Consider the following 12,573-nt stretch of genomic DNA (forward strand, 5'->3'; position numbering starts at 1 on the left):
TGACCAGCCGTATTCAGTGTGTAGTCCTCAATGGAACTGAATCTACATGGAGGGAAGTGTGTAGTGGAGTGCCCCAGGGCTCTCTTCTGGGCACAGTGCTCTTCAACATCTTCATCAATGATTTGGATGATGGGATAGATGGGGAACTCATTAAATTTGCAGAGAACACCAAGCTGGCAGGAATAGCCAACACTCCAGAAGATAGGCTTAACATACAGAAGGATTTTGACAGACTTGAACATTAGGTGCTATCTAACAAAATGAAATTCAATGGTGAAAAAGTAAGGTTCTACATTTAGGCAAGAAAAACCAAATGCACAGGTACAGTATAGGTGATACCTTGCTCAATAGTAGTAACTGTGAAAGGGATATCAGAGTCCCAATGGACAATCACTTAAAAATGAGGCAGCAATGTGCTGCAGCTGCCAGAAAAGCCAACACAGTGCTAAGCTGCATTAACAGAGGGATAGAATCAAGATCATGTGAAGTGTTAATATCACTTTATAATGCCTTGGTAAAATGCTGCATCCAGTTTTGGTCACTACAATGTAAAAAAGATGTTGAGACTCTAGAAAGAGTACAGAGAAGAGCAACAAAGATGATTAGGGGACTGGAGCTAAAACATATAAAGAATGGTTGCTGGAACTGGGTATGTCTACTTTAATGAAGAGGACGAGGGGTGACATGATAGCAGCATTCCAATATCTCAGGGGTTGCCACAAAGAAGAGGGAGTCAAGCTATTCTCCAAGGCACCTGAAGGCAGGACAAGAAGTAACGGATAGAGATGCAGGAGAGAAGCAACTAATCAAGGAGAGAAGCAACCTAGAACTAAGGAGAAATTTCCTGACAGAACAATTAATCAGTGGAACAACCTGCCTCCAGAAGTTGTGAATGATCCAACATTGGAAGTTTTTAAGAAGAGACTTGACAACTATTTGTCTAAAATGGTATAGGGTTTCTTGCCTGAGCAGAGGGTTGGAGTAGAAGACCTCCAAGTTCCCAACTCTATCATTGTTGTTGTTGTTGTTACATGTAACAGCTACAATAAGGCATGGCTTATATGAACTGAAGCCGAAATATACCAGTTTTTAATGTACTCTGATCTAAAGTCACAAATGTAAAGAGCCCTAGAAATTATTGCACATTTTCCAGATTTTTCTTCTTTGCACTTGTAAATTGAAATGGATAAATATGAACCTGATTTGGAGGGGGGGCTCAAACATATGATTAATTTTACATGAATCTAGCAAAGCACTTTAAGCAACTAAAATCTTGACAAATGATGCTTTCTCTATTGTTGCACTTTGTGTACTAATAAATAAAATTAAAAAATATAAACTGTTTGGCTTTTTAACTGTGCCGTTGTCAATCTCTTTTACGGAGAGTTAGGAGAGACAGTCCCTATGTGACCTGGCTTCTGCATCACTCAACCTGGTGGATCAGTTGTCTCTTATACTAGGTGTCATCAAAATGTTTGGAGAAACAGTGGGCTCATTTAAGATGAGTTCCAGTGAAATTCTTCTGGGTGCAGCAACTGCTGATTCAGCCTAAGGAGCGAATGGTGAAATCAATCTTGAAATAATCTTTGCATATAGATCATCATTTGTTCACATGCAAATATCTAAATTGCTTTGGGCCTCCATTCTACCAAGAAACAGGCTATAGGAACTGCTGCAGTAGCATTTACTTTGATTTCCACAACTAGTTTGGGATATATATTTTTTAGAAAAATATATTAAATTTATACTGATGATTTAGGAGAAAAAAGTTATTCATGTTTTTTTGCCACTGATTTGCCACAGCCCTCTCATTGTGCCTTCAGATCTCTAATTTAGATTCTTCAAGGCATTTTAGACCCATGTTCTGAACCTCTACATGTTGTGTTGAAAATTGGATGATGAAGAAGGTATGTTTGCAATCTTGAATTCTTTATAAAGATGGAAGAAAAATAATAAAATAACCTAGTAAAGTCCAACGCCTGGATGAAAAGATCCACGTAGTTTCCTTGGCATAAGGTACAAATATTTCAATCCCACCTTCTTCCAGGGCGCTTTTCTCTAATTTCAATCCAGCCTTTCAATTGGTCTTGCAATCCAGGACTCATCCCGTTTAAGCTGAGCTTAGTTCAGTCAAAACCTGCAAGGATAGCCTTTTATTGCTAGTCTCTGGACAGTGCGATTAATAAAAGGTACAAGTCAGAGGACGTTGAACCCTTTTGCGAGTCTCTCAGTATTTCTTTGCCAACCGCGATAAGGGAAAAAGTTCCGTTTTCCAAGGAATCATGACACTTCCCTTTCCGATACCGCGGGCGAGAGCCCTTCTCTGCCAGCCACTTCTGCACATGCTCAGTGCAAAGGGTTGGGCAAGCTAACGCCGGCGGCTGCAAGCCGACGCCCTGGAGGCGTCCTTTTAAGGGCGCAGTGTTTCTCAACCTTGACAATTTTAAGGCATGTGGACTTCAACTCCCAGAATTCCACAGCCAGCAATGCTGGCTGTGGAATTCTAGGAGTTGAAGTCCACATGCCTTAAAATTGTCAAGGTTGAGAAACACTGTAAAGGCACGGCGAAACCCGACCGCTCTTCCACACCACGAAGCGCATTCACACTTCGTCCGGCCGGCCCCCCCCCCGCCCCTCCCGCCTGGGAGGATATTGCAAAGAGGGAGACGTGGGAGAAAGGAAGTTTGCGGCAAGCGCCTGAAGCAATTCCGCCCCGGCCTGCAGGTTGCAAACTCTTTTATAGAGGGCTGGCCGCGGAAGAACCTCTCTTTTCGGCCTCTTTCCAGTTAGTGAAAAGACTTCTCTCTAGGTAAAAAGAGCCCTCAGCCGCGATTGGCATTCAGCATTGCAGGGAAAGTTGCCAGCTGGCTTTAAGGGAGGCGTGGATTGGTGGTCCCAGGAAGTTTAAAGGGCTAGTCGTGAACATCTGCCCTTTCCACGTCTGGATTTCTTTCCTGCCCTTCCTCCTTCCCTCTCTAGGGGGTTTTCACCCCCTTCTTCCTTTTGAAGGGGCGGTGTGCGGTTAGGTTGTTGAGTCAACACAGGCAGGGAAGAACCTAAAACATTATTCATTTTACTTCTTCCAGGATTAATTGCAGCTTCGCTGGCCTTTCTCTCCAGCCAGACGTCTCCGGTAACTGCCCCAGCAGCCCAGAATACTTACCTTTTCCAGGTACAACCATTGTACGTTTCTCTCTGGCCTCTTCTGGAGGTGCCACAGGTGAGATTGACATAAAGGGCTGATTGACAGTTTGCTGGGGCTCTCTTGGTTGGCACATTGTTGTATGAATACTTAACATATGCCGGTGGTAAGAGTCGATGCAGCTGTACAGTTGTGTTGAGTGGAGGAGTATCCCCCCCCCCATATCTGGCAGAATGAAAAACTTAATAGAGTTTAATAAAATTGCTACTTTCCTACTCTATTTCCTACTCTAACAGGAAAGTGATAAAAATTTCAGTGGAAGCTGTGCTAGGCATATTGGGAGACAAACCTGAAGTCTGTTATTGACAGTATTTGTTAACTAAGAGCTACAAAATAGCATCCGACTTTTTGGATTCTCCGAAATAATTCATTAAGACAAGAGGTAGATTATGCAATTCTCTAGACTCTTATTATTTAAAAGACACCTCTATCTTCTTAACTATTCTTTTGATCTTCATGTTTGTTTTGCGGTTTAGCACATGCATCTGATTACTTGATATTTTGAGACAGCCTGTTTGTAGTGTTGCTATAAAATAGGGTCTCATCTAAGTCCACAGACAGAAGTCTCATTGTCTGACTTGAAAGATGACCATTTTTCTCTGCTTTCTTTAGATTTTCTTTTTTATATGAGCATTTATATTACTTAATATATGTACTTTAATATGCTATGGTATCTTGGACAATATTGATGCATTCAGAAGACTGAGTAGACCAGTGGTTCTCAACCTATGGTCCACGGACCCCTGGGGGGGCACAATGTCATCACGGGTGTGTGTGTGTAAGCGAAGGCTTGAAGAAAGGTTATTTTGATTTAAATCTTGAGTTTAAGTCTTGGGGCTCTATGGTCATGGTCTATGGCCACAAAAGATATTTAAAGGGGGTCCATGGTGAAGAAAGGTTGAGAAACCCTGGAGTAGGTGATTAATGTAAAAAAAAAAAAGTACATAGTAAAATGAATCAAGGCCCTGGATAATAATTTCTGATTAAACTATATGACAGGTACTTTATAGCAGAGGTCCCCAACCCTGGCCCACTATCAGGCTATGGCCTATTCAGAAACAGGATGCACGAGGGTAAGCGGTGGGCACGCACGTGCACGGCTTGACTTACAAGAGTGGCAGATCAGCGCACATGCACACATTGCAGAGTTCAACTTGCACAAGTCGAGCTGCGCACACATGCATGTGTGTGCTGGCCTGCAGATTGTGCAAGTTGAGCTGTGCATGTGCACCGACCTGCCATTCGTGCAGCCTTGTTCCCCTCTCCCCCCCCCTTCCCAACTGGGCCTCCAAGTTGCAAAGATTGAGGAGTGCTGCTTTATGGCCTGGGTGTGTAAAAGAGGAATGTTTGATTATTGGCTCTAAAACTGATAAGTTGCCTTCCTGAGGATTTTAAGAATTAAAGCCAAAGAACAGTCAGGGAAGTTAGACAACAGTGATTCTCCAGTGCTTTATTTTTTTTCCTTTTAAAATATTGGTGTTTGACCTCATTTTTTTATCCCTTTGAATCAACTTTGATTCTTGGTGACTACCTTGACAAATCCCTGCTGTTTTCTGGACAAAGCTTTTTGGAACTGGTATGCCATTATCTGCTTCCTGAGAGAGAGGGACTGACCCAAAATCATCCAGCTGGCTTCATGCATGTGACAGGGCTAGAATTCACCGTCCCAAGTTTCTGGCCTGGTGCCTTAACTGCTATATCTAAACTGGCTCTATTTTTAATCTTTTTTTAAGTTTAACTGCTTTAAGTATAAAATTAAGATGAGTACTTGCTGACCTTCCCCTAAATTGTAGAATAAGTGCATTAAGACAGACAGCAATTTCGTTGCAATAGTGTTTTTCTGTTTATGGAGTTCATTCCTGCTCTGTGTGTTGTGGAAATCATCTATGAAATTGTAGCTGCTACCTCCTCCCTACAACCAGGCTCCTCCTCAGACTGTAAGTCTTGGAGCTCATTAGAGCCTTCCTCTGACTCTGATGTCCCTCCAGGCCCCTCCTCCTCCTCCTCTGATTCCCCAGACTCAGCTGCTGGGTCCACTGGCTGACGAGGAATCACAACAGAATCTGCAAGTGGGGTTCATAGTTCCCTTATATTTTGTCCACTAAGTTCTGTACATCATGTTCCTTAAAGCGAATAGAATAAGAATAAGAATAGAGCTAGAAGGGACCTTGGAGGCCTTCTAGTCCAGCCCCCTGCTGAAGCAAGAGAAGCTATACCGTCTCAGACAGGTGAATTTCCAGTCTCCTCTTAAAAATCTCCAGTGATGGAGCAACCAAGATTTCACAAAATTGTTCAAGTAGGACACAAAATAGTTTCCTGGGTGGGGTGTTTCAGTCATTATTTAGGAGTTAATCTATGGTTTGTCATACTATATTTGTTCTCTAGGCTAGGAAACATGGACAGCCTTTCTGTAGCAAACACCACCTTTGCCCTCAACCTCTTCAAGAAGCTTAGTGCAAATGATCCCACCAAGAACTTGTTTTTTTCTCCATTGAGTATGTATTCTGCGCTGCTAATGGTCTCGTTGGGTGCCAGAGGTAACACAGAAGCTCAGATGTCAAAGGTATATCAAGATACATTTTATCAAAAAGAAAAATGCTGGCTCAGGAATTCTGGGAGTTGAAGTCCACGAGTAATAAACAAGCCAAGGTTGCCTACCCCTGGTCTAAGGGAATTCTAGCCCATTCAGACTTAAAGTTGGAATGTTGTGGTGCCAGGAGAATCAGGAACATATAATCACCCAGTCTTGACAAGGTTGAGTTTAAGCGTGTTCCTGCCCATCCAAACCCCAACATTTTTCAGGCACTGGGACACGTCCTTGAGAGTGTCCAACTCACTGCAGCTGCCAATCTTCCTAGAAACATTAAGTTCAGCCTTTGCCTTTAAAAGTGCTGCCTACCCTTACCCTAAGAAATACTTTCCATTGTAAATTTGGAATAAGACTGATGGCACATAATGATTCAATTTGCTTAGAGGTTTATATAAAGAGTAAAAGTAGGTACAAGAGTGTTCCTTCTGCCTTTAAAAAAAATACTTTATGCACAGAGGCATGGTCTTGGTGATTTAAAAACCTTTTTTTTTTTCAAGAAAGGGACATTTCTGAAAATTCTTCATCTCTCTTGCTTGTCAATCAAATTGATTTTCAAAGGAGATCAATGACTAGGAATTTCAAACTTGAGAAGTCCAAATATGCTCTACAAGCTTGGGGTCCAAACACTACCCAAATAATAAGTAGGCACAACCCTGTTTAGTTTTCAAGACTAGACCTCGTCAGTTATTAACTTAAAAAGCTATATACATGTGCAGGTTAGCTCCAAATTATATGGAGACCATTTGTAATGTGCAAGCTTTTCCAAGGTTTTGCTATTGTTGTATTACATTTTGAATTGATTTTGAGCATAATTTGATTATCCATATATCATCTTATAGGTGGTATCTGTATCCAAAGATGGAGAGGTTCACCAAAGATTTGAGAAGCTCATTTCTGAAATCAACAAACCAAGCGCCAATTATAGCCTCAGTCTAGCCAACCGGCTCTTTGGAGAAACATCATATGATTTTCTTGCAGTAAGTTACATGCATGTTGGAGAACTGGCTAGAAACAACTATAAATACTCTGTTTGATCCAATGTTTGCCTATATCATTGGAATTGCAATTTGGCTCATAAAAAGTACCTAATAGCTTTACTTTGGCCAATTGAGTTATCTGAAGGGAGAAATAAAAAGTCTAGCTGCTTTTATTGGGAATGTTAGAGGAACACCCAGTAAGACTTTAGCATTCTAAATATAGAACTTTCAAATAAAAGTCATAAATAGAACTATGTGACCCATAATTGCCAGATATATTCTTGAATAAACTAAGTTATCTTGGGATAATTCCATAATGGTTCCTACTATCTGATATATTTTTTCTAAGCTGTATTAGCTATCCAATGGCACTGGCGGTTTCTAAGGTGTATTCAGTGTAATAAATAATGTTTCCAGATTGTTAGTTCACAGAAGAATGGAACAAAATCAGTTCTTGCTCTTTTGTGTTGCTTCCATTACTGAGATGTCATTGTTTTTTAAGTCATTTATAGAATCCACTCAAAAATTCTACCATGCAGGTCTGGAGAAACTTAACTTTAAGCAAGCTTCAGAAGATTCAAGAAGACATATAAATGCCTGGGTAGAAGAAAAAACCTCAGGTGAGAATGATAATAGAGTTAATTAGTAGTTGCATTAAGAAAGACATGCAATATTGTCCATGCATGTGAGAGAGACAGACAAGGCAGGCAGACCCACCATATTTATTAACCTTTATTTGCTACATAAGTGTCCATCAAACCTGTGATGAAATTCTAGCCAAGAGCATATTTCAATTATTTAGCTTGCCTGTTATTTAACTTGTTTATGTGTGACAACCTTAATAATAATGATATAAGATGGGCAACTATATAAATGTTAAGGGAGGGAAGATGGATGGATGGATGGATGGATGGATGGATGTTGAACTGGCCCTGAGGAAGCAAAAGCTGTATTTCATCCTCAGTCAGAGAAGCTCTCTGGTGACCATCTTGAGCTCCTGAAGGAGAATCAAGATAAGAATCTAATAATTAAATAAAAATGTCTTTAATTTGGCTTACCTACAAACATGACCACGATTGAGAGAGAGAGAGAGAGAGAGAGAGAGAGAGAGAGAGAGAGAGAGAGAGAGAGAGAGAGAGAGAGAGAGAGAGAGATGCTGGGAAACAATAAATCTTACAAGTGGGTTCCTAAGACTTTTTTGTGTAACAGATTGTTAGTTCACAGAAGAATGGAACAAAATCAGTTCTTCTTCTGGGTAGAAGAAAAAACCTCAGGTGAGAATGATAATAGAGTTAATTAGTTTCATTAAGAAAGACATGCAATATTGTGCATGCATGTGAGAGAGACAGACAAGGCAGGCAGACCCACCATATTTATTAACCTTTATTTGCTACATAAGTGTCCATCAAACCTCTGATGAAATTCTTGCCAAGAATAGAGGCTTGATTCTATTGATGGACACATCTGAGCATATTTCAATTATTTAACTTGCCTGTTGTTTAACTTGTTTATGTGTGGTAACCTTACTAAATAATGACATAAGATGGGCGACTATATAAATGTTAAGGGAGGAAAGATGGATGGATGGATGGATGTTGAACTGGCCCTGAAGAAGCAAAAGCTGCATTTCATCCTCAGTCAGAGAAGCTTTCTGGTGACCATCTTGAGCTCCTGAAGGAGAATCAAGATAAGAATCTAATAATTAAATAAAAATGTTTTTATTTTGGCTTACCTACAAACATGACCATGAGAGAGAGAGAGAGAGAATAAATCTTACAAGTGGATTCCTAAGACTTTTGTGCAACATTATGCCTATAAAAGTATCTATCAATTAAAGCAGGGTTTTTTTACACTCTCAAAAGGTAAAATTCAGAATCTGCTTGCCCCAGGAATAATTAATTCACTTACAAAACTGGTTTTGGTGAATGCTATCTATTTCAAGGGAAACTGGGCAAATAAGTTCAACAAAGATCACACACAGGAAAACGGTAAGGTCTAATTGTTCCATAAATAAATAATTGGTCCATTTTCTCCGTAAGACTCATAAAATTTAACGTAATAAAACGTATATACACTTCGTTCACACCCTAATTAAACTTTGTAAGGACATCGTTTCTTTAACCAATTAAGAATGTAAAAATAACTAGAAGTACCTTTATCTACTTAGTACTTCTAGTCAGTAGAAGAGACATTCAGGCTTTGTCTGTAGACATTCAGACTTGTGTGTAGAAATTCAGACTTTTCAGTCATTGAAACTTTTTATGTAGGGATTTCTAGTCCAGCACCAGTCCCACTAATTCTATGTGATTAACCACAATAACTAGGGAGTAGTTGTGATTAGCAAATATATTTGCTGAGTAGGGTTCTTTTATGTATTATCACCTGGAAGTATTCGATGGAAGAATAGGCACAATATGTTTCTATGTTGCTATCCACAAAGGAGGCTAGTTTTGATATTATAAACCTCTGTTCATTTTAGAAAACGGCTGATTAAAATCACAGACCTGTATTTCATTGCATTTTTTTGCTCACAGAATTGATAATTCTTTAGGCATCCTTTTTCTAAAAGTCATAAGTTTTGCTTTTTAAATCTAATCCTTAATACTCTAAAATTATTCCAATTCTATGAAAAGTAAAACATCACTATGTGTAAAGATTGGAGAATTTGGTGGATGGCAGAGATATGATACAGTAAATGCTCATATACATTATAAACACTCAATATAGTTTGATTCAAAAGGTCAAATCAAAAGATGAAAGATTTAATCAGAGGCGAAAAACCCCCAACACTAAATACATGATGGCATTATTTGTATTTTCTATTTATTTGAAATATTTCTTCTAACATAGATTTTCTTCACTTGTAGAATGAAACAAAAACTGTGCAGATGATGTTCAAGAAAGAGACGTACAACTTGACCCACATATCGGACTATCAGATTTCAGTTCTTGAGATTCCATATGCTGATAATGCCTTGAGCATGTTCATTTTGCTTCCTGATAAGATTGAAGATAACTCTACTGGGTTGGAAAAGGTGAAGTATTTTCATGAAACAATTTAAAACCCTGGTCCATCTGAAAACATCTCTGATACTAGCTGTATGCTGTCCTTTTTAATATTGAAACTTGGTTTTCTGCAATTATAATTAGTGCTATTGGTTTGACTTGTATTTTCCCTTATTTTGAAAAGACGCAAAAAATAGTCTAATACATTTAAATCTCAGACTATTGTATACACAGTGTGATTCCATCAGTAGTTGATGTGTACAAGGCAATTGATAAGTTTGCCAATAATATATGGTATTTCTTATGACATTATTAAGAGGCAAACGGTTAAGATTCAGTTTTCGATTCTTCAATTTATACTGTTAAATGTTGAAATAGCTACTGAGATCTGTAGCTTGAAGAAAAGAATAAGCAAGTTCATATAGCTGAGGTATTTTTGTGTGGGTATCTGGGTATTTAAGACTTCAAGCCAGGCTTAACTTCTGTCAACTGTCTGGACAAATCCAGGTAGTTAATTTGGTAACATTTTCAGAAGTTGTTTGCCCTTGCCTGCTTCGTAGGGCTAAGAGGGTGTGACTGGCCTAAAAATCACCAAATCTAGTAATTCAAGTGATGATTTATACCCTAGTGCTTTTAACCACTATAACAAGCTAGGTCTCATTTTGTACTTTTCTTTTAGCATTTCTTTTAGCTTTTAGCATAAGTGTAAATTATTGGATTTTCTGGAATGAAAATTGGCATAAGATTTAATACAAAAATGAATAAATTATAAAAATATTTCTTATCAGCAAGTGAGTTTTATCTGATGTAATGTATATAAATTTGTCTGGACTGTTGGGTAAGCAATTCTAGAACTAGTAACTCTACCAGGTGGATCTGGCTTATCTTCCTCATGTTTGTTAATGAGTGTATTGAGTTAGAAATTGATGTACTTTGAACATAAAGCTACATTTATATTTCTCCTTTTCCTCCTGGTTCTAAGGTCTGCCCTGTTTTTGTGACTTAATTATTTTTCCTAATGTTCTATGAAATACAAGAATTTGCAACTGCTTGTAAGACTTCAGAATTTTTCTGTCATTGTAAACATTGCATCATACTTGTGTTAAGAATGAAATTATCAGGATAAGTCATAGTGTCATATAACAACAAATTTCTTTCTCCTTTAATGCTTTTCATCTTATTTTAGCTGGAGAGAGAAATTACTTATGAGAAACTTAAAGAGTGGATCAAGCCAGAGAAGATGGCCCCAAGAGAAATTGAACTCTCCTTTCCCAAATTTAAATTGGAAGAAGAATATGACCTGAAGCCTGTTCTGAGAAGCATGGGAATGACAGATGCATTTGATGAGGGCAAGGCAGACTTCTCTGGAATGTCAACTAACAATGATTTAGTCATATCTGAAGTTGTTCACAAATCATTCATAGAAGTCAACGAAGAAGGCACTGAGGCAGCTGCTGCTACTGCTGCTATAATGATTTTAGAGTGTGCATGCTTTGTATTAGAATTCAAAGTTGACCATCCCTTCCTCTTTTTTATTATCCAGCGATCTACAAACAGCGTCCTGTTCTTTGGTAGGTATTGTTCTCCATAATGGGTGCATCCAGCACATACTGGTATAATGGCTGGCCCTTAATTCCTCATCAGATTCCTTTAAACCATGTTGTACTGAACTTTCACTATCACACTTCCGATCTCTGTAATTAGGTGGAGATAGTTCCTTCATAATACTCCATGATACTGGATTTTAATCCTTTCTTTCCAGGATAGAATTATTTTTAATGAATTCAAGAAAATAATTTTTAGTACAGGTGTTCTGATAGGTAGATAAATCCTGCAACATTGCTTTGTTTATAGGAATGTAGGCTGTGGGGGAGAAGTTGCTAAGCATGAATCAAGGTATCACAACACAGATGTAATTATGTATCTGCCCAGTATACATTTCCATGCAACGATACAAGTACAGTCAACTTAGCTTTCATTGTGACATCATGTTTTGTCATTTGGGAGAAGTTGTGGCTAGTTGTAGATGCCGCTGCTGAGCTTATAATAGCAAGTGTACACAGTGCTAGAATGAGTACACAGAACATATTTTTTGTGGTCATCATTTAATCAAGCAATTTGATCCTGTACTACTCAAATATCTACAAATGATATTTACCTGATATAATTCTTATTTTGATGCAGTTTTTCATTATTCAAAATTGAAATAAAAGAGCATTTGATTATGTTGCTTTCAGATTTATTAACAGCTGGTATGGTGATAGACCCTTACCTCAGGGGTCCCCAACCCCTACATCCGTGACTTGGTGCCAGTCCAAGATCTATTGAGAACTGGGCCACAAAAGCGGTGGATGAGCATGCAAGGCTTCATTTGCGCATGTTCGGGATTGAGTGCATGAACCCGTCCCCTACCCCCCACCATCACCAGTCCATGTAACCAAGAAGGTTGGGACCGCCGCTGTATATTACTCAGCTGCCATTTCACTGAACTTCATTAGTTACACCCAAATTGTATTTCAGGTAGTCCTTGACTGTAATCAAGCCTAGAATGACAGTCTTACGTTGTTGGGTTCATAAGTCGAGGCACCATGTGACCAGATTCAGTGGTATGATAGTTATTACGATGGTCATTAAGCGAACATGCGGTTGTTAAGGAAATTCATTTTCCCCAATGGGCATTCTTTGCTGGAAATGAATGTTGGAAACCAGCAAAGAAAAAGTTGCAAATTTTGGTCATGGGACCACAGGATGATGCAAATAGCCATAAAGGTGAGTCAGTTGCCAAGTGCCCAGAATAC

General features: G+C 38.9%; 1 protein-coding gene across 1 annotated transcript; it reads left to right on the forward strand.

The window, feature by feature from the left end:
* The first annotated feature begins 2,631 nt into the window (after positions 1 to 2,631).
* Positions 2,632 to 12,000, forward strand: LOC107284631 (serpin B6). Its single transcript, XM_015812760.1, has 8 exons — positions 2,632 to 2,809; positions 3,087 to 3,220; positions 5,588 to 5,765; positions 6,632 to 6,769; positions 7,272 to 7,389; positions 8,632 to 8,762; positions 9,637 to 9,804; positions 10,962 to 12,000. The coding sequence occupies exons 3-8, from the start codon at positions 5,598 to 5,600 to the stop codon at positions 11,364 to 11,366; spliced, it is 1,128 nt and encodes a 375-aa protein (XP_015668246.1). The 5' UTR covers positions 2,632 to 2,809; positions 3,087 to 3,220; positions 5,588 to 5,597; the 3' UTR covers positions 11,367 to 12,000.
* The last annotated feature ends 573 nt before the right edge of the window (positions 12,001 to 12,573 follow it).

The sequence above is a fragment of the Protobothrops mucrosquamatus genome, unplaced genomic scaffold (genome assembly GCF_001527695.2).
Source record: "Protobothrops mucrosquamatus isolate PMUCROS unplaced genomic scaffold, P.Mucros_1.0 scaffold_6, whole genome shotgun sequence".
Classification (NCBI taxonomy): domain Eukaryota; kingdom Metazoa; phylum Chordata; class Lepidosauria; order Squamata; family Viperidae; genus Protobothrops; species Protobothrops mucrosquamatus.

What these genes read in the sequence shown, in the direction of transcription:
- LOC107284631 (XM_015812760.1), top strand. Translation starts at nt 5,598, where the DNA reads ATGGACAGCCTTTCTGTAGCAAACACCACCTTTGCCCTCAACCTCTTC. An exon ending in GGTAGAAGAAAAAACCTCAG is followed by an intron (nt 7,390 to 8,631) that starts GTGAGAATGATA and finishes CACTCTCAAAAG; the next exon opens with GTAAAATTCAGAATCTGCTT. An exon ending in ACACACAGGAAAACGGTAAG is followed by an intron (nt 8,763 to 9,636) that starts GTCTAATTGTTC and finishes CTTCACTTGTAG; the next exon opens with AATGAAACAAAAACTGTGCA.